General features: G+C 34.7%; 2 protein-coding genes across 3 annotated transcripts; both read right to left on the bottom strand.

The window, feature by feature from the left end:
• Positions 1-1,956: 1,956 nt before the first annotated feature.
• LOC141683074 (putative protein phosphatase 2C 42) lies at positions 1,957-6,656 on the bottom strand. Of its 2 annotated transcripts, XM_074487773.1 has the most exons (5): positions 6,441-6,654; positions 4,603-5,949; positions 3,592-3,962; positions 2,774-3,010; positions 1,957-2,483 (listed from the first exon to the last, which is right to left on the bottom strand). In XM_074487773.1, exons 2-5 carry the CDS (start codon positions 5,726-5,728, stop codon positions 2,274-2,276), a joined length of 1,944 nt encoding a protein of 647 aa, XP_074343874.1. In that variant the 5' UTR covers positions 5,729-5,949; positions 6,441-6,654; the 3' UTR covers positions 1,957-2,273. The 2 variants fall into 2 exon arrangements, with proteins under 2 accessions (XP_074343874.1, XP_074343873.1); XM_074487772.1 differs by having other exon boundaries at positions 4,603-6,656.
• Positions 6,657-8,674: 2,018 nt separating this feature from the next.
• Positions 8,675-22,698, bottom strand: LOC141683071 (kinesin-like protein KIN-12D). Its single transcript, XM_074487770.1, has 38 exons — positions 22,442-22,698; positions 21,563-22,154; positions 21,295-21,450; positions 21,136-21,219; positions 20,174-20,293; positions 19,950-20,063; positions 19,778-19,870; positions 19,520-19,680; positions 19,359-19,433; positions 19,174-19,261; positions 19,045-19,103; positions 18,902-18,965; positions 18,743-18,808; positions 18,494-18,661; positions 17,815-17,919; positions 17,499-17,734; positions 17,347-17,416; positions 17,196-17,261; positions 17,037-17,081; positions 16,872-16,951; positions 16,716-16,794; positions 14,763-16,463; positions 14,233-14,676; positions 11,850-14,012; positions 11,658-11,765; positions 11,452-11,573; positions 11,264-11,351; positions 11,067-11,141; positions 10,686-10,955; positions 10,488-10,586; positions 10,328-10,402; positions 10,190-10,248; positions 9,985-10,096; positions 9,791-9,905; positions 9,515-9,681; positions 9,361-9,426; positions 9,118-9,237; positions 8,675-9,017 (listed from the first exon to the last, which is right to left on the bottom strand). Exons 2-38 carry the CDS (start codon positions 22,151-22,153, stop codon positions 8,877-8,879), a joined length of 8,445 nt encoding a protein of 2,814 aa, XP_074343871.1. The 5' UTR covers position 22,154; positions 22,442-22,698; the 3' UTR covers positions 8,675-8,876.
• Between the last annotated feature and the right edge of the window lie 3,656 nt (positions 22,699-26,354).

Raw genomic sequence — 26,354 nt, 5'->3', positions numbered from 1 at the left:
GAGGCTTTCTGGTTATAAATAATGTCGTATTTTATAATTTAATTGACTTTCTAAAAATTTGAGAATTTTTGTAGTTTTCATGTCTATTTTAAATATTTTGAAATCTTACCTAAATTTGCCATTAATTGACTCTAATATTAAAATTCATGAATTATTAAGGATGATGACCAAAAATACCATATTTTTTGAAATTGATGAAGTTTTGAAGGAACTGATTTTCTAGTGAAAAACTAACTTATGTTCAGCCTACTTCCTCTGCAGGTGCTATCTATCCAAACAAGAAAAAAATGGACTTTGAGATGCTCTACTCGGAGGACTTTGTCCACTCCCCCCTGATCAGGTGAGCATTGTAGTTGTCTTCTGACAATCGATTCCTTTCGATATTTATTCTACTTTGTAAAGATAATCGATGAAATCGTGTTAGTCATTGGCGCTACAAGTGGTGGCATTGTTGCATTTTGACAACAGTGCACTATAGTAGTGAGTAATTTTCCACAAGAAATCAGTTAGACCTTAGCTTCAGTTCTTGCAATTCTCTGTTTAGTATATTCGAACGATCCTTGAGCTGCTTGAGTGCTTCTTCCGCTGCAGCAAGACTTATATCAGGTGCTGGTCATGTTATTCCAGCAGCCTGCAATAGTCATCGACACAAGTGATATTATGAAGGAATATTGTTAGGAGTGTCCAACATCGTTTGTGGCCGGGGCAGATTGCTAGAATATAAGCAATCACATAACTCCATTAGTAAGAGGTTTTTTGGGACGTGCTCAAAAATAAATCCGCATGTAGTTAATGATAAATTTGTTATAAGACGCCAGTGCATTTTCAAATTAATCTTTCTAGTCTTTGTTACTCTAGAAACCTCTGCAGACTGATTCTATCTCTTTCAGAAACTCATATACTCCTTCCGCATATTTCTGCATTTCATTATCAAAAATCTCAAATTTGGAGCTCAGCTTCCGAAACTGGCATGACAGCTTCTTCTTTGCCAATTGCCACAGTCATTTCTACAAGTTCATTTCTCAGATTTTCATTTGAACAAGAAACCCCCTTAATCAACTTAATTTCTGCTTCTTTCAGTTCAGAAATTTCACAACTTTGTAGGCCAATCTTTGATAACATATCATTTTACTCTAGTCTTACCAGTTCAAGTTCACTCCCAAGACAAGTAAGCTCGACTTCATTGTCAAGCAGCGTAAGTTCTTTCAACTCTGTATTTAGCAGCAGAAGCACCAAATCTTTCTTAAGTCTGTCAGGACCAGTAGCATAACATAAATGGAAATCCATCCAGCTGCTTCATCTCTGCAACCAAGACTAGCAAATGAAAGTCTTTCTCTGACAAATCAATAAAAAACTGCTCCTCCTGATCTTGTAAATTAATCTCTTTATCCGTGAGCAATTTTTCTCGATATAAAGAATTGCCAAAACATTTCGATTACTGTTGTCCAACTCATTCATTAGCATTGTAAGTTCAGATCCCATATGATTTGTTCTCTGCAACATTATCTCCTCTTGCCGCTGCAAATCTACTATCTTCTTCTCGAAGCTGGTTCGTTTGTGCTCTCTCAGTTCATGTATAAGAGAATTTGATTCATGTAGTCCATGGTGAAGGAGACCATTCTCTACATTCAGTCTGGTGACTGTTTCCAAAAGTATTCCAATGGCGCAGTCCTTCAATGCACGACTGCGCCATCTTATTTGAGTCACAAACTTGAGGCTTCAGGCATAGAAAATCTGAAGATATGGACTCAAAATTCTCATTCCAGGTGACCGGCCTGCGAAACTATACCCTCCAGCTCCTGCACAAGTTCTTTCATTGCTATAAAATCAGATTCATCTTGTTTTTTCAAGATTTCTGTAATGCAAATCCTTTTGATTGTTGCTAAATTCAATCTTAATCCAAAATTCACCTCATTTCGGGTTGAAATTTTTGCCCAACAATTCAAGATTTCAATCTTAATCCAACAATGCCCACATATATAATCAAATTCAATAACTAACATTCCAACAGCTGCCACATACATTGTGAAAACCAACTAATATGCCAAGAAATTATGAAAAGCTTTACATGTGGACTCAAATAAATTCGAGAATCTCAAGAAAAAACTCATCAAGCTCCTTCATCGTGTACCACATGATATACAAAAGAGTAGTATTTTCCAGTATTCAATATACAATGGTTCTGAATACTGCTCGCTAGCAGTATATAAGTTGAGGTAGTACCAGGATGATGAAATAGGTGCTGAAGTAATGTGGTCTGATACAAAAGACAATCAGTGCTCTAGATGGCTTCTGACTGAGAGTCGACTATCTCCAGTTTCTCGAGATATTTGGTCATGGTTTAAGAACCAAACTATTACAGATATATCATCATGGAAGTGACGCCGGACCCTCTTATCAATCCTCCTAATCCTTGAATACGAGATCTCTCGTTTTCTAGCTGCTTCTTGGAGGGCAGCCTTGATTAGCATCTTCGCACTTCCCTGTATCGAAATCATGGCATTGTGAGCAGGAAAAAGCACTGAAATACAAAACATTATAGCTAAAAACACTTTAACGAAGGAGAAACAACCAATACTATAATTACAACTTCACAGTAAGAGGACCGTTATCATTGGGCGTTTCAAGAAACATAGAAATTTTTAAATCTGGGGTAAAAAAGTTGGCAATTTCTTGGAATTCTTAGAATGTAAAGCAATTTACCCTTGACATAAATTACCTCTAGCACATATAATAACTGAGTACAGTAAACATATTCAGGATGTGATCTTACCGCATGAGGATTATTTTGGACGATCTCCACAGCTTTTTCATTACTCAAATGCTCCCATAAACCATCAGAAGCAAATATAAGGAAAGAGTCATTTGGATGAAGAGGATGAGAAAGTATAGAAGGTGTGGCACTCAGGATGGGCATGTTCATCGGTTCAGGAAGCCGGAATTTTTTATCAAGTGGTTCCCTGTTATATTGTTCATATTTCATATAAGCATCACCTATAGATCTGGAAACCTGCATCAAAAATAATTCTTTGTGATCTAAAACTAGTCAATATGAATAGTAAACTTTCACGTAAACAAAGGAAAAGGCGTCTCTCGCTGAGAAGGTAAGGCCGGTAGCTGAGAACATATTGTCTAACAAGTGACATGAACATGGGGGTAAATTCCCCAACTAGGAGTATTGCCTTCAATTTCTACTTAGACGCTTAGAGTACTAAATCCACTAATTCATTATTGTATTATATTAAAATTTTGCATATTTCGCCAATGTATTCTTAAAGCTATGCCAAAAAATCACTGATTCTATTTTGATGCTAGCTGATTGTTCGTGGTACTACTGGTGATTGTTCGTGGTATGACTGGTATCTAATCCACCCATTGGCAAAGAAAAACTTTAATACGTTTATTAAAAATATAGCTCAGAAGAGATAGGTGCTTAGGGCATATACTTAAACAACTGCAATACAGCAATTAGATAATTTTGATATGTAGTTCAATATATCTTCTCAAGTATATTAAATAAAAGTTCCTCAACTGAACACTAAGATGCCAAAATTTCATTAAAGCAACAGGGTAAACTGTAATAAAGAAAACCTGAATGATGCCTTTTACTCTCCAAACTTGATGCTTCAATACAACAATGTTAGGATCATTAGGATGTAATGCTTGAAGGTCCTGTCTAGTTTCCAGAACACCGACATTATGCTCTGTCATCAACTGGATAGCAGCTACAGCTCCAGTTTTGCTAAATTTCTTCCCCAAAACAACACGGGAATCTCCGAGATTTGCCACAAACAGAGTTTGCTGATATTTCACTCCAACTAAACAACATGTTCCAACAGTCGCAAATTTGGGTTGTTTAGGCCACATATCTTCCACACGAGCAGTAAAATCTCTCTCTGTTGCCAGAAAAGATCTTTTGATTGTATCAGGTGTCACAACGCCATTGTCTTCAGCTGACATTGCTGCATAAACACCAAATCTGGTTATACACCAACAGAAGAGCATTTACGCAATTACAAAAAACTAATTTTTACCCACACATCACTTTGGGGATCTGATGGTGGAGGGAAAAAAGAAAAGGCAAACGAACGGGGAAGACAAAGACTCACACTACAACTAAAAATTTGGGCGCCTAAGAGGACCGCCTTTTTTTTATGATAGTGCAGAACTTATCAATGCAGGACTCCATCTTTGCTAGTCCATAAGCAAGACATTCTATTTCCCCTATACAGCCCCACAAATTGTTACTAAACAAGCAATATGTAACAAAATAAATTTAGAATTACCAACCCAACATGTGAGACTATGCAATCCCGACTCTCCAACTACGCAATCCAACTACGTTTACAACACTCCACTAACATAAACCCCCTAAAACATTAATCGAAAGCTAAAACAATCTATTGAACATCTGAAACTAATTAACCTCAACTGACCAACAGAATATCCCAACCAAACAAAATAGTTAAATACAATCATCAACCCCGTCTAAGACTCCCCCCCCCCCCATAAAAATTCTCAAAACACAATCTGTCAGCAAAAATCACAAGTTTAGCCTAGAATCAAAAATCACAAGACAAGCAAAAACTGTAACCAACAAACCTTGAAAATTCCTGAACAAATGATCGCAAACATATCGAGCAGCCTCAGGGCCACAATGACCATCATACACACCAACAAAGGTCCCAAAAAGACCAGATTCAATCTGACATTGATCTTCAAGAACCATATTAGCTTGAACTACAGCCACTGAAAAGTCTCCACTAGCAAACTTATCTGTATCCTTATACCAAATCAACCTATCTCTATCAAACACCCCATCATGATTCGTCTCATTGTTATTATATTTGTAACTAAAAAATCTTTTCCAAAATGTCATTTTAGAAGAGGACTGCTCATAGGCCACATCCTTTTCAGAGTCATCACCAGGTACTATTTCGGCTGGATAATATTCTGTGCTCTTTTCCTGTAACGCCAGAGCAAACTCAAGACAGGCAACAACCTCAGCCATAGTGGGACGCTGTTTTGGTCCACTATGTATGCATTGGATTGCAACTTTCACAAAAACATCTAGGGAATCTTGACACACCTCCCATTTTATTCTGGGATCAATAATCTCGCCAATGAGTCCCTCCCTAAAGCACTGTTCTGCACATCCAGCTAAAAATATTTGCTCTCTATCCAGACTCCTGTTAACCGCTGGTCTTCCACACAAGACTTCAAGTAACACTATACCAAAGGAATACACATCGGATTTCCTTGTCAGTCTATGAGTTGCATAATAATACGGATCCAAATAACCGGGAGTGCCTTTAATATGAGTGCTTACAAATGTAACTGTCTGATTGGCTGGACTTATTTTAGATAATCCAAAGTCTGAAATTTTAGCTACGAGATTCTCATCCAGGAGAATATTAGTGGTCTTGACATCACGATGTACAATTCTGTCCTGAATGCCTGTACCAGTGTGAAGGTACTCGAGTCCACGTGCAGCTCCAATGCAAATCTTGAGACGTTGAACCCATGATAAACGTGGCTGAGATTTATCACCTTTTCTAGCCCTTTTATGCAGATGATCAGCTAGAGTGCCACCTCGCATTAATTCATAAACCAGAATCATCTCATCACCGTCATCACAGTAACCAATCAAAGTCACTAGATGGCTGTGTCGAAGTTTTGAAAGCATCTCGATCTCAGTCTGAAATTCTCTTGATCCTTGACTGGACATGGATTGTAACCGTTTTATGGCAACTAAAGTTGTCCCGAAAGTACCTTTGTACACCTTCCCAAAGCCACCTTTTCCAATGACTAATTCAACCGAGAAGTTCGATGTTGCATGCTGTATCTGATCAAGTGAAAAGGCACAACACAATCCTTGACTAGACAATGATAAGAGACGGCTGTTAAGCTCCTCAAATTGTGCTTCTTGGAGTTGTAGCAACTTAAAAACTACAACATTCAAGATTGTCACAAGAATAATCACTCCATTTACTATGATGTTTGTATATCCAAATAGAAATGTCATACTTTCGGCACTACCTACACAGAGTAACTTCTAAAACAACTCAACACTTAGCATACGACCTCGGGATACTTAACATAGTATCAAAGTTTAGATGGACATGTGATCCTGTTGGGATCTTCCTCTAACACAACTCAAAATTTTAGATGGACCAGTTACTTAACATAGTATCAAAGTTTAGACAGACCTCTGATCCTGTTGGGATCTTTCTCTAACACAACTCAAGATTTTAGATGGACCGGTTACTTAACATAGTATCAAAGTTCTCGTGTCCGAGTCCTCTGCCCTCAAACAACCTGCTGTAGTGCTACCTTTACAGAGCTATTTTGGTCCATAAAACTATAAAGTGTGTTTAAAAATGAAAAAAATGCAAATAGATGCAGGTTTTAGCTCATAAAATAGAAGATGAGATTCTTACAAGATCAAATATTGCTCAATGCGTAGGGTTGACTTGAGTTGACTTGGTAAACCAACTCCTTAAAACTCCATTTTCAGTTAAACTCTCCGCAGAAGGCGAGGGCAGAGATGTTAAAAATATTTGAAAGCCCGAATCCAATCCTATCAGGAAAGAATCTCGAAAAGTTCGAAAAGTAAAAAATCCGGCCCCGTTCGGTCTGACACGGGCATTAAATGAACTTTTTTCTTAAAATTCTGGTCCGGTCTGAAATTTGAAAAATCAGAATTTATAAAAATCTGGATAAAAATACAATTTATCCATGATAAAAGTCCGAGCTTTTTTCAATGTCGGATAAAATTTGATTTTTTATATAAAATTTAAAAATATATAATGTTTTCAATAGGTTTTCATAAACTATTCTATTAGTATTATTAGACATAGAATAATATATATTTGATTGTGTAATGATAATATAAGATCATGAAAAGGTCTGACTCTAATACTTAAAACGATTGGTTTCTTGACATGCTATCAGAGTTCACGAGGATTCGGGTTCGATTATTAATACTGCAAAGATGCGACATGATTAGACTTTTGAGTGAGGGGAGTGGGCCTTCCTTAATACTTTGAAGTTTGATTTTAGAGCGATTAATTCCTTGACAGGTTGAGTTGTTGATTTAATCCCGTAAATAACCGTTGATGCTGAACTGTTTGCATTCAACAAAAGAGGACGATTGAAGGAGAAAAGATGAAAAAGTGGGTTAAAGCTGTAGTAGATGCACAATATTTGAGCCTTATAAGATGTCGGTTGTTTGATTTTATGATTAGCAAAATATTCTAAGAACATCTCTAACCATATAAAATTCTTACGTAAAAATCATTCATACATATTATAAATAAAAAAATATATAGATTATGTAAAAAAATCCATTTCCAATGATACATTGCCCTTATTTATAAATATAGTCAACCTCTTAATGTTGACTATATTTGTTAAACCATCAGAGACCCGTAAGAAATCTGTGAAAAAATTTATTCATTTATTACCATATTTAAGTAATATATTTTATTTATAACAACATAAAATTTAATAATATACTATTTTTAAAATATAACTAACCAATATAGTCAATATCATACTGTATAAGTTCAACAAATTGTCCTACAAATCCAATTTACCCAACCAATTATATAACTAACACCATTCGAGATGTTCTAATGCTACGAAAAAAGTTTCAATTCAAACTGTTAAATCTCAACATATCTTATTCGATTGTTGTATAATATCATAACATGTAATTTGATGAGGTCATTAGAAAATGTGATTCCGTATTATATTTTAGAGAATACTCATAGAATAATAAATTAGAGTAGTTTTAAAATAATATGAAATGCGTGATGTGTCATTTTAAAATATTTTAATTTTTGAGGTCGGTCTTAATATATGATGTATTTTATTAATTGTAAGATAACCAATTAAAACATATCACGTGACATTTTCAAATCTTTTTTCGGATGAAATTTTGATTACCTAGTATTTTTCAACAATTATGAATGAGATCAAGAATAAGATATCATTTCATTTGTTATCTAAAATACTCATATGTCGAGACAAAAAATATTAAATAGTATTTAATATATAAATAAAAAAGAGCCCAGCCCACGGGCATTTTTTATAGAAAGTCTAAAATCAGGCTCAGACTGATTTTTATAAAAGTCCGCCCTGATTCATTTAAAAAAATAAGAGCTTTTAAGGCCCGAATAAATCCCGTCCAATAACGTTCATATTTTGATTGTTCATATTTTGGGGGTATTATTTCTTTTATTTATATAAAATTATCATTTATTATGAATCCTGGTATACGAATATATCTAATTAACATTTAACATTTATATTTTTATTTAGAAAAAAATGAAAAATGATTCGTGGATGTATCATTTTTATTTAAAAAGTTAAGGGACTTGTATTTTTGGAAGGGAGGTAGTATCAAATTGTAGTAGATAGCTTAGAGTAATATTTAATTGTAGTAAATTTGAATTTATTGGTTTCAAACATACATTTAGTTTATTAATTGGGTTCTCTGTTAAATCATATTTTGATGTTATGGATAAATCTTTTAATTCAGTGATGGTTTAAAAAGTTTTATTCAAGTAAAATTATCTAGAAAGTGAAAAAGAAAATGTCACATTAAAATTTTGTTCAATTAGAATAAATACTGATATTTGGTTCAAATTATTAGAACATAAAAAAAATATACTGAAATTTGGCTTCCATCTTATATGCTATATACATTTGTACATAGTATCTGTAACATACAAAAATGAATCAATTTTTACAATGAATTGACATGTATTCATATAGCTACTAGCTGTACTTGTTGAAGTTTTGATTCTTTTGAAGTAACTGATTTGCTAGTGAAAAACTAACTTGTGTTCAGCCTACTTCCTCTGCAAATGCTATCTATCCAAACAAGAAAGAAATGGACTTTGAGATGTTCTATTTGGAGTACTTTGTCTACTCCCTTCTGATCTTGAAGGTGAGCATTGTAGTTGTGGCATGAGCTCAGACAAACGATTTCTTTCGTTACTTATTCTACTCTGTAAAGATAATCGATGAAATCGTGTTAGTCATTAATGCATTTGACAAGAAGAGTGTACTATAGTAGTGAGTAATTTTCTGACAAGAAATTACTTGGACCTTAAGTTTCAGTTCTTGCAATTCTTTGTTTAGTATATCCGAACGATCCTTGAGCTGCTCGAGTGCTTCTTCTGCTGCAGGAAGACTTATGTCAGATGCTGGTCTTGTTATTCCAGCAGCCTGCAGATAATCATTGAAACAATTAAGTAATGAAGGAATGCCGAGAAGAATAGTGTTTTTACTGTTAAATTTGTGCGATATATTTTGAACAATAAATTTGCACAAGGTATGAATAACATGTACCTTTAAAATGCTGGTACACAGACCCAAGAGCTTTTGAGCTAATTGCAGCCTTTCCTCTTCAATTTCCTGTGTAATTAAAGCGTTAGCTCAACCGACTCTTTGTCACATGCACATGCTAAATACTAGAAAGAATACCGGACAAGAACAAACTAACCTTCAGCTTGTCACTGAGACGCTGCTCTTCTTCAATATGAATGCATGGGTTTTTACCATTTGCTGCACGGAAACGGGCAAGCTCTTCCTTGACTCGTGAAAGAATACCTTCACTGCGTCGTAGCTTCCTGCCAAGCTCTTCATTCTCAGCTTTCAGCAAATTGTTCTCTTCCTGTTACAACTCAAAATATAAGAAAAATAAAAATTTGTAGTTTTTTAAACATGACAATTTTTGTTGACCAAAGGAGCAGAAAACGTTAGTAATGAATAACAAAACTTGCCTTTATTTTAGCATGATGATGAATACGTTGCTGGATGTTTTGTTGCCCTGACAATTTCTTTACTTCATGTTCAAGTTCCACTACCTTCTTCTTCTGATTAACATTCTCCATCTGAGGAAGAAAAATGAGTTCAAGCAGCCAGACAAACATTGCATGTTAAACGATGTTGCTAAAAACAAGGCACAAGTACCATGAGCATGTCATTTTTGGTTGTGAGTAACTGATCGTGCTGGCGGAGTTCCTCTAACGCAATTTGTGTTGCAACCAGCTCAGCCTGTTTTCTGTCTATTTCCTCGAGCCATCTAAATAAAAGATGAAAACAATATAGATATGAAAAGTGAACAGGAAGTAACTGATCCTCAGACCTGACATTGAAATTTAATGTAAAAACTTACCCTTTTCTCTCCACAACGAACTCAGTCAGCTGCTTCTTTAGATTACAAACTTCCAGATCCTGATAAAATAATGCACTCACATTTAACATAGGGAAGGTCTTAGAACATAGGTAAACTGCAACTCAAAGTGAGAAGTACCTTGTTTTGAACTCCAGCATCATGAAGTTGGGCTTTCTCTGTTATGTTTTGAACTTGCTGATTATCCAGCAACGACTAGCATTAAAAAGGAAAGGAATACATTTTACTATGCATTCTGATAACAGGAAGCAATTTTGTAAAAGCCAGGAGTAGTCAGTACCGCATAACCAGTCATGTCCGACTTCAGTCCCAGTAGATCACGTAGTACATCATGTGTCATGCTTTCTGCAGTAGCTAATCTTGTGTTCAGCATGAATATCTAGGGAAAAAACAAAAGCACGATTAAGATAAATTATGATCATTGTTGCGAGATCAAAGGAAGTGCAGAAAAGCTTCTAAGCTTATTCATCAAGCCTACCTCTTTCTGTTTACTGGCTGCCAAGGCCTCGAGCTCTTCAATACGAAGTCTGCCAGCAGTAAGCTCGTCGTCATCCCTTTCCGATTTCATCTGCTGTACAAAGCCCAACCCGATGCATTTAAAGGGGGAACCAGAACCCCTCGGCCTTGAACCAGTTCTTTCTAATTTGTTAGATGATGAATTTGTGCTAGGAGGAGCTGAACTTATACTATTAGCTGATGAAAAGCCTTCCGACTTTACTTGTTCAGCCATGACTTCTAGTGCTTTGAACTGTTCCCCAAATTACAAAGTATTAAAACCAAAAATACATGAAATCGTTTAGCAAAATAAAATAAATTATGGAATCTCTGTGTTCCCTTAAAGTACTACTTTATGACGAACCTTTTGCTTGTACTCACAAGCTTGTGCTTCTGCATGCAGATTTAGCTCAGAGATATGAGTCTTGCATTTGCTTATCTGTTTTTAAAAAAAATTAATATTAAGAAAAATAATAAGACTTGGGTGCTGTATTCACTTTATGAAACATGATGGACTCCAACTCAATTCATGTGAAATATAGGTAGAAAACATTAATTAACCTCAGTATCTTTGGCAGCTATCTCTCGCTCTAGAAGCTCCATACGCTGGAGGCCTTCCTGAAGCCTTTTCTCCCTATCATCTAAGGCCCTGTTGAAAAAAAATATGTATGTCATCTAGTTAAACAGCAGATTTATTATAAGAAAATGTAATTCTGGTTCTTTAGCTCATTTTTCGAAAATGGTTATACCTTTTCATCTCGTCGTTTCCACATTCAACCATTTGCATCTTTTGTTTAATAGATTGAAGTTCCAGTTCCAAATCCTCTCTTTGCATCCGTTGAAGCTCTGTCTCTCCCTTAACAAAGTCGACCTTACATATTGAAATCCATGTTTTCAGGCAATTGTTTCTATATTGAAAAAATAGAGGTTTCATCATCTAACAGGAAGAGCTTACCTTGCTTTCAAGTACATTGACTGTACGTTCTAGTTCTTCCACAGATCTTTCTAAAAGCCTCACCTCCTCCTCTTTATCATCAAGATAGAGCTTTCTGGTCTCAGCTAGCTGAACATGACAAAACACTAAAGATCTAAAAAGTCTCCCACAGGCAGTAGATCTCATACTAAAAAAAAAGAAATTAGCATGTACCTGTTGAGCTTCTATAGCAATTGCTCCATTTTCATCAGCAAGGTTTTGTGCCATCTGAAATTCCTCCTTTAAATTGTGAAGTTCTGCGTGCGTGGCATCCCTCTCACAAACAACTGACTGGAGATTGATCTTCAAGGATTCAGTGAACTCATTCATTTGTTCAAGAGCTGTACGCATTTCAAGGAGTTCGGATTCTAAATTTTGATAATCTTTGCATCTCTGAACCAGCTCATCCTCAATGAAATCTTTCTCTTGTAAAGCATTTGCAATACTCGTTGTCAACTTCAAATTGATGCTTGAAAGTGAATCCAAATTCTCATGCGCTCTTGAGACCTCCAACTCGAGGGTGGAGATGAAGTCGGTCTTCTCCTGTAATTGGGCTCCAAGAATTTGAACGTTCTCAACAGCTTCATCATGCTCATGCTCCAGATCCTCATAAGACGCCAGTAAATTTTCAAATTCATCTTTCTGGTCTTTGTTACTAGATGCAGATTCTTGTAACAATTTAAGATCGAAGAGCAGTCCTTCTAGAACACTATCTTTCCTCTTTAACTCAGCTTCGAGGTAGCAATTTCTAGAGGTAACCTCCTCAGAAAGAATTTCCACTGATTCTATCTCTTCTAGAAACTCAGACGCTCCTTCCGCATATTTCTGCATTTCATTAACAAAATTCTCAAATTTGGAGCTCAACTTCGTAAGGGCTTCAGAGTTTTTCTCCTCATGTGACATATGTTCTTTCTTTAAGAAAACTATCTCTTCCTTCAAACTATTAACTTCAGCAACTTGGATTTGAAACTGGCATGTCAGTTTCATCTTTGCCTCAGTCATTTCTACAAGTTCATTTCTCAGAATATCACTTGAACAAGAAACCTCCTGAATTAACTTAATTTCTTTCTCAAAAGCATTTTGTGCTTCTTTCAATTCATAAATTTCAAAACTTTGTAGGCTGATCTTTGACAACATATCGTTTTTCTCCAGTCTTACCAATTCAAGTTCACTCCCAAGACAAGTAAGCTCAACTTCATTTTCAAGAAGCATCTGTTCGTTCAACTCTGTATCTAGCAGCAGAAGCACCAAATCCTTCTTAAGTTTGTCAAGACAGGCAGCAAAACATGTATGTTGATCCTCCAGTTTAGCTTTTTGGGAGGCCAACTGCTTCATCTCTGCAACCAAGACAAGCAAATGAAAGTCTCTCTCTGACAAATCAATAAGAAACTGCTCCTCCTGATCTTGTAACCTATCCTCTTTATCCTTGAGCAATTTTTCTCGATCTAAAAGAGTTGACAAAACATTTTGATTACTGTTGTCCAACTCCTTCATTAGCATTGTAAGTTCAGATCCCATATAATTTGATCTCTGCAACATTGTCTCCTCTTGCTGCTGCAAATCTACTATCTTTTTCTCGAAGCTGGTTAGTTTGAAGCTAAGCTGCGCTGTTTCATTTTCTTTTCTCGAGATTCGATCAAAATTAGTCTTGATGTCAGCTAGTAATTTCCCCTCAAGGACTCTACACATCTCAAGATCTCTCTTAGATTTAAAATTGTGTTCTCTCAGTTCATGTATAAGAGAGTTTGATTCATGTAGTCCATGGTGAAGAAGACCATTCTCTACATTCAGTCCGGTGACTGTTTCCAACAGTATTCCCATGTGACATAGGTGTAATACAGACATGGCACAGTCCTTCAATATGGTCTCAGACCAAATTTCTTCAATCCACGAATGCGCCATCTTATTTGAGTCACAAACTTCAGATTTCAGGCATAGAAAATCTGAGGTTATGGACTCAAAATTCTTATCCCAAGTGACCTGGGCCTGTGAAACTATACCCTCCAGCTCCTGCACAAGTTCTTTCATTGCTATGAAATCAGATTCAGCTTGTTTTTCAAGATATCCATAATTCAAATCCTTTTGATTGTTGCTAAATTCCAATCTTCGAACCTCTTTGATCAAGCAATCCCTTTCGCCGATTAAAGCCAATTTGTCTTTTTTCAACCCTTTGATTTCAACCTTTTTGCTTTTATTGGCTAATATTAGCTCATTCAGCATGAAATCTGCTTCTGAAATTGTTTGCTGAGCTTCATCGAATTTAGCAAGTATACAGGATGCTTCTGCAGATTTCTGGATGGCTAGTATTTTTGAATCGCTAACTTCATGCTCAAAAAACTGCAATGAGTCACCAAATCATGCATTTGTTAGGGACTCAAACTATAATTGTGTGTGGGTAAATATATAGTGTACGTGTGTACATCCAAGATTTAGATACTGGAAACTTTAAAAGGCAAAAAGGGGAGGAAATCTCCATAGCTGCTTGAAGAAAAAAGGGTAGGAACGAATCAAACATTAAAACACAGGACAACAACTAGTTATAGTGGCAGTAGAATACCTCATTGTTTTGATACCATGAAGTTACAGTATCTGTTACAGCATTTCCGATCCGTAGTAGCTTATGATTCAAACAATCCATTTTGGAACCAGCTTCATTTTCAAAGTTACTAATACTTTCTTGTAAAGAAAGCACTTGTGTTATGATGATCTCCATAACTTGTCTAGTCCTTTTCTCAGAATCACGGATCTCTTCGTTCTCCTTGCGTAACTTGGACATTTCAAAATGCACCCTTTTTAAGCTTTCTACGGCAGATTCTATTTCTTCTCTTAAAAGAGCAACTGTAGCATTCTTACTAGCTCCACCGGTCAAACTTTTCTGCTTACTAGAGTATTTATGCAACTTCTTGCTACCTTCAGAAAGACGCTCTAGTCTGTCAGTTTCAGTTACTGGAACAGCATATTTTTCGAAGTTGTTGATCTCTTGATTTTCTCCAGTACCTGTCTGCAACAATATCGATTTAAACTGATTAACAAAATTGGAATAATACATTGAACTATACATATGACTCCAAATATTATAAACTTTACCCTTTCTTCACTTTGGTCAGCAGATGGTAAACGTACAGGATCTTCAACAGCATTGTCTTTCTCAGGATTAGCAACCCCTGCAATGGTCAAAGATGAATCCAGTGTTGATATACCCTGCTTTAATTCAGCAAATTTCTCCCTTGTTTCCAAAATGTAATTTCCTTCAATCTCATCAAGCTTTTGTTCCAAATCAATGACATGCTTCTTCTCCTCATTCAGCTGCTCCCTTAGTATACCACAATCTTCAATTGCAAATTTTAGTTCCACACTGAGAGAGCTTATCATTTTCTCTGCTTCATCAACTTTAACAGCCTGGCTGAGGAGAAGAGCATCTTTCTGCATCTGGATTCCAATACATTCTGTAAGCTTGATCTCTTTATTCTCGAGCACATGAAGGTACCCAGAAATTTTCTCAGACAACCTGCTTACAATAACAGAAGCAACAGTGGCACATTTTGAGGCTTTTCTGAGCTCGTCTTCCCCATACCTCATTTTATTTTCTAGATCTGTGATGGTCAATCTCATATTACTCATTTCTGATGTCAAGACCATGATCTCTTTCTCCTTTTCGGTGCAATCTTTTTGGTGTTCTTCAGTTATAACTAAAGCTGCTCCCCTTAATGACCTCATCATTACCTCCAGGTCATTTTTTTTATTATTTGCATCCTCCAAACAGCAATTTAGTTCTTCAATCAGTAACTCTTTTTCAGATATGCTCTTCGTCATCTTGCCCACTTGTTCAGATATCCAAGTTCTTCTCTGAGGTAATGAACCAGAGATGCCATCAAGTTGATCAGATGCATCTTTTAGTGCCTCACACCCACCAGAAAGAGCAGTTTCAATCTCACTTATAACTGTTTCCCACTCTACAGATTTTGTTTTTAATTGTTCGTCTTTGTCTGAGAGCTTTGCACATAAAATTTTGTTGTCCTGGGTTAATGCTTCATTATCTTCCTGTAATTTCTTTAAATCAGTATGCAGATGCATCGATTTCTCTTCAGCCTCTTCTTCTTTTAAAGTACTGTCTAGGAATTGCTGCTGAAGATTGCCAAGTTCTTCCTGCAAACAAACAATTACCTCAGCAGTTTCGGCCTCAACCTGCCTACGAACCTCATCCATTTCTTCTTCATTAGATGCATGAGAGGCAAGATCACTTTGGTAACACATATTCAATCTCTTAGCATTATCAAGAGAATCATGCATCTTTTTCAACTTCAATTGTAATGGAGAATCTTTTGTTTTTGAAAGTTTGATAGATGCCGCATCTTTCATCTCTTTACGCGAACCTTGCTGTTTTAGAGTAGAGATTTCGTGCTCCAGCTTGTGCATGAGTTTCGTATACCTAGTATTACTGTTCCGAAGATCCTCCATTTCACTAATTGATAGAAGCTGTTGATTCTCCAGAGCATCAATTACTGATTTGGCTTCTCTAACCTCTTCCTTGGCATCTTCATATTGTTTTGTTAGCAAGGAAGCTTTTTTCTCTGCCATTTCAAGATCCTTAATCAAACAAAGTTCCTTCTCCTCCAGGTCACCACGGGATGACCTCTCTTCTTTCAGAATGATTTTTAAAATATCCAACTCCAGCTGTAAATCCATGACTTCTTGTGCTTGCTTCATTAAAGCTTCAAGCATCTCTTCATTCTTCTGTTGAACAGATTCTGATTCTTGTTCATCCATAGGAAGTTCAAGAACTGACTCCTAAAATATGATGATTAGTTATTATTCAGTATCCTCTACCAACATAAGTACGTAGGTACATGTATTAGAGTTTGATTTTTCACCTCCCCCTATACTTACAGAAGTGTCAATTACCAAAATTATTACATGCACATATTTCTTTATAATTGTAGTTAATTATCAACAAAAACATACAGAGAAATGTTTAACATTCATCATGGACAGCAGATACATAAATTTTAGTCCAGCTCTAAGATTAATCTTAAAAAGTACCTTTGTGACATCAATATTGCTGTTGTCGGGTGTTTCAGATTTGAGGAGATTTAGTGAAGCTTGTAGATCATCAATTTCTCTGCAGAAATTTATGTAAGGAGCTAGAACCATGGTTACATGCACAAAGATAAACCAAAATTTGAAAAAGAATAGTACCTGCTGAGTTTTGCATTGTTCTCTAAGCAAGAATTTAGGTTGCTCCTGCACTCCTCTAACTCGTTAAGTGTCTTCTTTAACTGAAGTTAAGGATATGATAATGAGAAAAATGAAGTTCAAATTTAAAGAAAAGATTTACATATTAATTGAATACAAATAAGCAACCTCCAGATGAAGGGAATCATTTTCTGCACTGATACACTCTGCTTCCTGTTCCAATGGGGATGAAGATGTTAGGACTCAAATAAAGTAACAGAACTTAGTCCAAATTGCCCAAACAATCTAAAAAATAGCATTTGTGGGGAAATAAAATACAATTTTGACCTTTGAAGGTAGATTCTTATTTGGAGAGTTATGATGCTTCAAGTCCCCATCAAGAAATAGAAGCAGCTGTTAAAAAAATAGCTGCATTCAGATAATCATACAAAGAAACTTACATGATAATGTTAGGCAAATAAATATATAGTCAAGATACCTGATCCCGAGATTCAGACACTTCGGTCAGCAACATATCTCTCTCTCCTTCCTCGTAAAAATCTTGATATCTTTTCAACAAAACATTATATGAATTGCAATTATTATTAAAAATCATAAAACCTGTTGAACAATTGTCCTTAACACACATACCTCCTAAGTTGTTCCAAAAGCCTAATATTTTCTAGCGCAAAGCGAGTTACTTCTGGATTTTTATCCACTTTAGCTCTAAGCTGCTGAATTTCTTCAAAGAGTGCTTTGTTTTCTTCTACTAAATAGGTGTCTGCTGGCATTAAACCACTAAGAAGGATCTCCATCCGCTGAATTTTCTCTTCTCTAAATTTTAGCATCATCTTTGTGCACCTTGTATCCTCCTCTCTTTGACGAACCTATGAAAGGCAGTTTAAGCACTTGAAATCAGATTCATAACAATGGATATGCAAGAGTCTCAGGGAAACAGGACTATTACCAGCCTATTCAACTGCTCAATCTCGGCTTCAAGCTGTTTAATAGTAGCTTCTGCCATTTGTTCTCTTCTCAAGGCACCGGCTAGTGTAGTCTCCAGGCATTTGAACTAAAAAATGTATCATGAAATAATATATTTTAGCACTGTATTTTTGAAGTAAGATTAATGCAAGTTTATTGCTAAAAAGGTGAAAACACTTAAAGGGCGTAAAAATTAAAAGCATCAATTTGGTGGCAGCCACTACAAGGTGTCCCTACAGCAACACGGCATTCACAATATATACTTTTGCATGACTACATTTATGTGCATACTTAACATTTTCAACAAGTAAACATTTAGTTGAAAATATTACAAAAAAAAAATTAATCAAATCCTGAAATTGCAGTAGTTAACTAAATTGTTTACCTTAAACGGATTATATAACTTAAATTATTTACATTACATATTTGATTCATAGATATTAGAGAGAACTAACAGAATATGAAAACAAATATATTTTCATTCGATTTTAAATTTTCTGGAAAGGGACAGCGGATTAATTAAAATATAGTACATAAAGTTTAACATACAAGTTTCACCAAATGAGTTTGCTCTGCTAACTCAAACAGATACTAATCACTTCACTTGATGTATGCATGCCTATTTTAGGAAATATAAATTGCCTCTAGCCAGCTCAACGTACCTGTTTAGAAGAAATACTCAACCTGCTTTTGGATTCCGATCCAATCATTTCCTCAGCACTATGCATACGATCGCTACTACCATCTGTTTGTGTTACACCTCCAACAATTGTTGAACCAAATGAAAGAGACCGGGACACAGTTTGACGTTTGAGGGCAAGAACCTCCTCCTGCTCCAGAAGTTTCATAAGTTTCATGAAGTAACTTTGTTTCACGCATGACTTTTAGTATAACAATGAACAAGAAAGAACCTTTAAAATTCGTATTTGGTGTTGTAGTGCAATGACATCGCCAGAAGAATCTTCATTTACTACAGCCTTTCATCATGAAGATAATATTTATTAGGTACATTAGTCTTCCTTTAACAACATCATATGCTCGCTTAAGTAGAAGTTAGATACAAATCTTACATTATTTTGGATAAGCTTTGCCCGTTGTGCAAATTTTAAGGTGTTTAAAGTCTCGGCAGCAGAGCTGAAAATGAATATATAGTTAAACTTTATAGTTTTCGGCCACAAATGGACATGAAACCAGTAGGTGTATAGGGACAAACCAGATAGAAGGGCTGACATTGGCAATAATCATTGTTTTGGAGTTTCCACCCAAGGAGTCCTGCATTTCTTGAGAGTTGATATGGAACAGGGAAAGAAAACACATATAAGATGAAATTTCATTTATTTACCTGAAGAAGAAATGTGAGCCTTGAATCTCTATAAGGTACATGTCTTGTCTTAGCATGTGCCACATCCACAAGAACCATAATAACATGACTGAAAAGAAGTATTTGAAAAAATCAATATAGAAGATCTTGTGACATATAAATTTTACAATCTACAAAATGGAAAGTTTTTAATACAATTCAATTACCCCAGAGTAGATAATGACTTGTTAATATTTGCAGCTTCCTTAAGGCGTTCTCCCTCAGCACCAGAACTTTTCTGTCTGAAAAGGTAATAATAATATAAGCATATTTGATTGTCGTGACACAAATATTAGTTTATGAAAGATAATTGACTTAGACTACTTACCTTTCTGAACCTGCAAGATCAACAAGGTTTAATCGTGCAAATCGTAGATTTGACGTAGAATCCTTCTCCCATCTACTCTCAATGACACATGTAAATACACTATGAGATCGACTGCTTTCTCTATTCATATTCGTTGCGGCTACTTTTCTATTTGCAGAACCCTATCGCAACAAGCAACAACTTAAATACTTGCATAGTTGGGCATTTGGGTAAATACAAATTCTACTCGGAAATTCCAGAATCAGATGGTAAACAAACCTGACTGAGAAGCTTAAGAATATCAGCTACAGTCTCAACTTCGAATTCTGAGAGATTTTCAACGTATACACCTGTCTTGGTATCTTCTCGAAGCTGAAGTAGATAGCACAATGTACAACAGTTATTTTAAATTTCAAGTATAGTAATCATTATTAAAAGGTAATCTTCTTACTTGTAAATTGGTTGATGATGGATCAAGTAAATCAGTTATTTGTTCATTGTAAATCTCCAGAAATGAACACTTGCAATTGTATGCCAGCCTTTCATCCCTACGACTTTCTTCCTCCTACAAAAAAATAAAAAATTGGGATGATTATTCAAAAACCACCTGCAATTGTAATGCTACGTCCAAATGTATTTAAAATAAAAGCACAGACAAATAATCGAGAAAATTACCGCTCTTATTCGTGCAAACAAAAATTCAAATATACGTGGTGTCATTCCACGATTGGGACTCGGCTTGACCCCCAACACGTCTATGTCGCCTAGCATTGTGTAAGTCTTCCCACTTCCGGTCTACAAGGTAAATAGACATACAGAAGTAAGATGTTTGACAATTAAGCAGTGTCGGAGATAAAAAGAGAGAAAAAGGAGGCAGAAGGAAGATCAAAATACACTAAAGACCAATTAATAGATTGACTTGTATTTTTGATTTAAAAGTATTTTTTACGGGATCTCCCGCTCCCTTTACGGGATGTCGAGATTTCGAATCCTGTCAAAGACAAGGGAGGGTGTTTATGTGCGTGTTTCAATAAACAACTAGAATAGTTCACATTCAGGCATCAGGGTAATGTTACAAATAGAAAACTTACATATCAATATTTTTTAATTTCAGAATTAGTGACTGTAAGCTAAAAGCCAGAAAAAATATGGCAATCGATCGAAAACGATGCGGCTGTATGTTTGAAATTCAAAGTGAAGAACCAGATTATATTAAGGGGCAAACCTAGGACACCAACAGCTGTCATTGGTATTTTACATTGATATTAGGGTGCCAACATACTACACGCCTACTTGGCAAAAATAAAATAAAAAATATGCAACACACCTGATGTATGAATATGGATACATTATAACCGTTTTTCAGTTAACACGACATTTATAACAAGTCTATTTAGTAGCTGACTTATTCATCTGATAAGTTAATGACTGAGATCAGACACTCACACTAAATCTATATTCACGCAATCTTAACATCGGTCGGAAATGATATTATAAATCAAATTTCCTTATCTTGCTTTTAGATTGTAAGTATGTAGATCCATGCAAAGGGAGAAAAGACAAAATTAGAAACTGACTTGTAATTATACGATTTCTAAATAGAGTATGAAATTTATTGTTGCCAAAAATCGTAATACCTGGCCATATGCAAACATACAACTATTGTATCCAGACAAACAATTCTCCACCATTGGCAAACCAACCATTCTAAAGAGTGTTTCCTGAAAAAAGAGACAAAATCATCAGTAACCTAACAGAAATTCGTAAATATTCATTATTTATATATTTCATCGTACCTGCTCAACACTTTCACATGCTACATGATCAAATGTAAATCTTGTTTCTGGCTGTCCAATCCAGGTGATGCATTGTGAACTCTCTTGCTTCAAACATCTATTATAACCTTGAGTACTTCTTTCCATGTTATTCAAAGGACGAACTCGAATTAAGACCTAAACAAAAATATCGAAAACATATACAATCAGTACCCTATAAATGCACAACTTAAAATCAATACATCAAAATTATCTTATTAAAGACTTTTAGCTAATTAGTGGTGCTTACTTGAACATTATGATCCATCCAGAATGATGGATCTTCCTTCATTTCAAAATGTGGAACCTCGACAGTATTAATATAAGTCGATGAAGTACCATAACTCGGTATTCCTCTAGATAACGCTGCAAAATTAGCCATTCGAGCACCTCCATTGGCCATAGGAGGTCTATGACCAACTGTCAAACAAGTACTTTGATTCATAGGCTTCGATACACTCTTAGTAGGTGTACAATTTGCTGAATTACTCTCTGAATTACTCGAATTACCTCTCATAACAGCTTTAGTAGACCTAGGAGTATTCCTATTACAATTCAAATCACCTCCAATTTCACTAGCAGCTGAGCTTGATTCATTCTTTTGAGCCCACCCGAATCGATTCCCTGTCGTAATTCCCCTTTTATCTGGAGTCTTAACCGGAGTACCAGCATCAGAATATCGATTTCTAGTGGGCTTAACAGGTGTTTTTTCAACTTTCGAGGTCTTGATCACCACTTCTTGCTCTTCAATTCTATTGTGATTCACAGGAATGTTTTCGATATCATCTACATTCGGATGTTTCCCCGAATTTCGCCGCGTTAATTTGTAATCCCTCATCATTCTGAACAGCAAAAATAAAAAAAGATCAGATCTTTATTAGAAAATGCTATAAATTTAGGGCTTATAACAAGAATTGAAGCATTAAAATCAAGAAAGATTAAATCTTTATCGAGAAATACTAAAAAGAAATGATTTTTGAAGGGTAAAAATGAAGAAAGATTGAATCTTTATCAAGAAATGTTAAAAGAAATGAGTTTTGAAGGATGAAAATGAAGAAAGACAAGATTTTTAAGCAAGAAAGAGTGAAAAGAAATGATTTTTAAGTAAGAATGAGAAGTTAAATCTTACCTGAAAGAAGTGAAAAAGATGAAATGAAGCTTCTGATTCCCTGAAATTGTTTCAGCTGAATGAATTTAATCAAACTAGGGTTTTATTTTGAAACATTTTCAAATTACAAATCTCTCTCTCTATCTCTCTCTGACAAATCTCTCTCTCTCCGTGACAAATCTCTCCCTCTCTCTCTCCCTCTCTCTCTCTGACAAATCTCTCTCTTTCTCTCTCTCTTGTATTGAGAATGTATAATTTTAATTATTTTGAGATTGAAGATGAAATGGACGGTGGAGATTTGATATGGATTTGAAAATTGGGGAGACTAACGGAACAATGACACCCCGGTTTAAAGATTTGAAACTGAAGTGAATTGGGTGGGGGTTGTAATAAAGTGTGCTAAATCTTGTTTACTTTGTTTGACAAAATTATTAGGGCTACTAACGGCTACTTATAAATTTGATTAGTAAATGCTTGTGCATGATTAAAATAATTGTAGCTTTTAGTTTGATAATAGTTACTTGATTTTAAAAAAAAAACACAATTAAAATGGAGCTATATACTATGTAGCTAAATTTCCTGTAATGTCATATATACTAGGGTGAAGGACAAATTTAGCCTATTTTTACATAAAATTGACAAAAATAACCAATTTCTGAAAAGTTGGTCAACTTTAGCCGATGGGATACCCAATTGTCGGTGGAGTATCCACTTTATACAAAATACTCAACTCGCAGTGAAGTATCCCATATATGAAAAACCCAACTACCAGTTGAGTATCTTATATAAATTGGGATACTCATCTGACAGTGGAAAAATGACTATTTTTGTTAAATTTTTTCAAAAATCGGCTATTTTTGTCATTTTTTCTCTAAATTTTGCAATAATTTATTTTTAACATAAAATGTAAAATTGAAGTTGAAATTACTTTTCGGAGTCAAAGTTAAATAATTATTTTTATTCAAAATCGTATATCGTTCGATATCACAGAATATACAAATGAGACAAAATATATACGCAAATTTATCCAATTAACTTAATATCTTTATTTTCTTTATCCGTGTATATTATTCGTCAAAACAATTTTTTTTCTTCAATTATTACAAATGTAAAAAGCGTCAAATTTTCAGTTCTCCTTGTTCATATTTTTCAGTTTTAAAATCTTAAAAGTATATTAAAACAAAAGTAAATTTTTTTCTCTATGCTAAAATTTTATTTAGCGTCGTGTTTGGACCGCCAGACGGAATGGATGAGATATTTTTACAAAAGACATCAACAAAAGACGTTAACAGTGGTATGCTTACGGAGAATTATGATTTAATGATTGTAAAATTGTTTCTATCTAGTGAAAAAAATAAGAATTTCATAGATTCTCTTTTTTTACTGTGGGAGGATTAAGATAGGAATTTTTTTAATCATATATTAAATTTAGCATTTACTCCCAAATTTTTAGATGAATGTAAATGAATAAATGGAAATTACAATGAGATATAATTAGGGCTGTGTACCAGCGCTACGCACGCGATATTTAATATTTGGAGAATGAACTCATTATTTTATTTATATTTTGAAATTTTTATAATTTCAGAGCTTTTATATTGCTTTTACCACATTATCAAAACTCTACTTTTAAAGAACAATTGTGATTCTGAATGAACAACTAACTCGTGATAAGACAACTTTAAAAACAATATGTAATTTGAAATAACATAAACTCTTATCACATAACATATTCCTTTCATTATAAAAATGAGCTATAAATAGAAAAAAAAATATTAGCACATGTATGAACTTAGTTATTCGGGCAACACAATATTAATTTGGAGCATATTAAATTTGTTTAAAATGAATGATTGTGATTGTGAATGAACAATTAATTGGTGGTAGCACAACTGTAAAACAGTAGGGCGTGTGGCCGCTCTACGCATGCGATATTTATTATTTGGGGAATCAATTTTTTATTATTTTTATAATTTAAAAAATTCATAACTTTAGAGCTTATATATAACACTCATTAGAAAATTTAATATTATAATAATATTAAGATTATAGCAATTGTAGTCAACACATATATATCATAGCATGTAAAAATATAAAAAAGAGTTTGGGTGGTTTCAGAAATTAAGTTCATTACAAAGTTATGATACTCAAGAAGTTTAAAAAAAATAACGCATACTGATTTCACCACAAAGTCATTAATGTTGAACAACAAAAGAAACAGTGTTATCATCCTCCATTATGACAAATCATAGTTTGTCATTCACAGCAAAATTATTCTACTTGATAAACTTATCCCACCCAGATGATAATATTGGTTTGAAAGTTGATGAGACAATTCCAACCTTCCACTTCCGTCTATCCATTTTGAAAAGGACATACTTGACATGCTCCCAAGTAAGTTTTTCCGAAACAATCCAAGGTGAAATATACTGTATATTATAAAAAGAAATATATGAGTTATGATTCTTAAATATAACTAAATAGTTTATATTTAATGAATTTGAAATTTCAAGAACAGTACCACTCCGTGAGAGTTCATATCAATATTAGATGGAATCAGGATGACATCAAAAGCCCGCATATTGCCAACATGATGAACTCCTAAACTTGCATTGACTATAATAAAAAAAATATAGTATAAGATTCATTAAAGTTCCTTCCAATGACCGATAAGAACATAACTAAATAATAAAAACTTACCAATAATAAGAGAGGAAATAGAAAACAATTTTTTAAGTTTTTTTCTTGAAAAAATAGACACAAAAAACTCATACTTATGAGAGAGCTCGAACATGACAGTTTCATCAGCTTTCCAGTATTTGGATAAATCAATATAGAATGATGAATCCATACTTACTATCTATACTTGCTATCTATTTGCTCTCAATACTTGTTATCCATTTGTTTCGTTTCTTTTCGTGTTGACAAAGGGTAATGATTGGAAATGTGTAGTACTAGTACCAATGAATCGATAATTTATAAAAGGAGTTAAGAGAATATATAATGGTTAGTTACGATTGGTACTAGCATGTTTGTTGCATGGTGTCAATTAGATAATAATTTATCGGTATAATTTGAATATAGACAATGCAATTTTTATTTTATTTTACTTTGGTTAGATCATATTCTCTGATCAGTGTTAATTAATGAAATTATGTGGTCCGGGGGAAAATATTTTATGGAGGTTTAGCCCTATATGGGAACTTATAAAATATTAGCCACATAAATTACAGTTGCAATGATAAAGGATTGGCAGTCGCAGATACTGGAAGCATTAGCCACATGTGTATTCCCTCTAGACAAGAGATTCCCGAACGGATTGGGTTTTAAACAAATCTGAAGTTGTTTAGTTGTGAGGGTTGTGGTTGTGGACTTCTTGTCCGTAGTAAGTGTGTCCACAAGCTGCAATAAAGTTTCAGTAACTGTGTTGCAGAAATTCCGCTTTTGAATTAGTTTTTATCAACTTGTATCTTTGAGCTTGTTCACGAAACTTTAATGGAATTAGTAATGTTAATTACACTTTTCATTTATTAATTAAAAGATCATTTTGTGCTAGAGAATTATGTTTTTATTTTGTTTGCGTTTTTCAATTGTGTGATGCAGAGATTTGAAGTCAGATTAACATCAGGCAGAACTGAAGTTACGATGGAGCCCCAAGGGGTTAAGGAAAGTAATGGAAATTATAGAAAAAATGATGAATTGATGAGAGCAATCGAAGATATGGGGTTTGGATCGCTCAAAATATCTTCCTGATGTGAAGATGGAACATAAACTAATCAAAAAGCTTGTAGAGAATTTTGATGTTAACTCATGCTCGATATTTGGGTTAACCATCACAGATGAACATGTTGGTGAGATTTTAAGAATCTCATCCAAGGGTAAACTTGTCCCAACAACCATCTCAGATGTGGAGCGAGACAAATTCAAAGCCAAA

The sequence above is a fragment of the Apium graveolens genome, chromosome 9 (genome assembly GCF_009905375.1).
Source record: "Apium graveolens cultivar Ventura chromosome 9, ASM990537v1, whole genome shotgun sequence".
Taxonomy (NCBI): domain Eukaryota; kingdom Viridiplantae; phylum Streptophyta; class Magnoliopsida; order Apiales; family Apiaceae; genus Apium; species Apium graveolens.
Note: the sequence above shows the minus strand (reverse complement) of the source record. Positions and strands in the feature narration are given on the sequence as shown.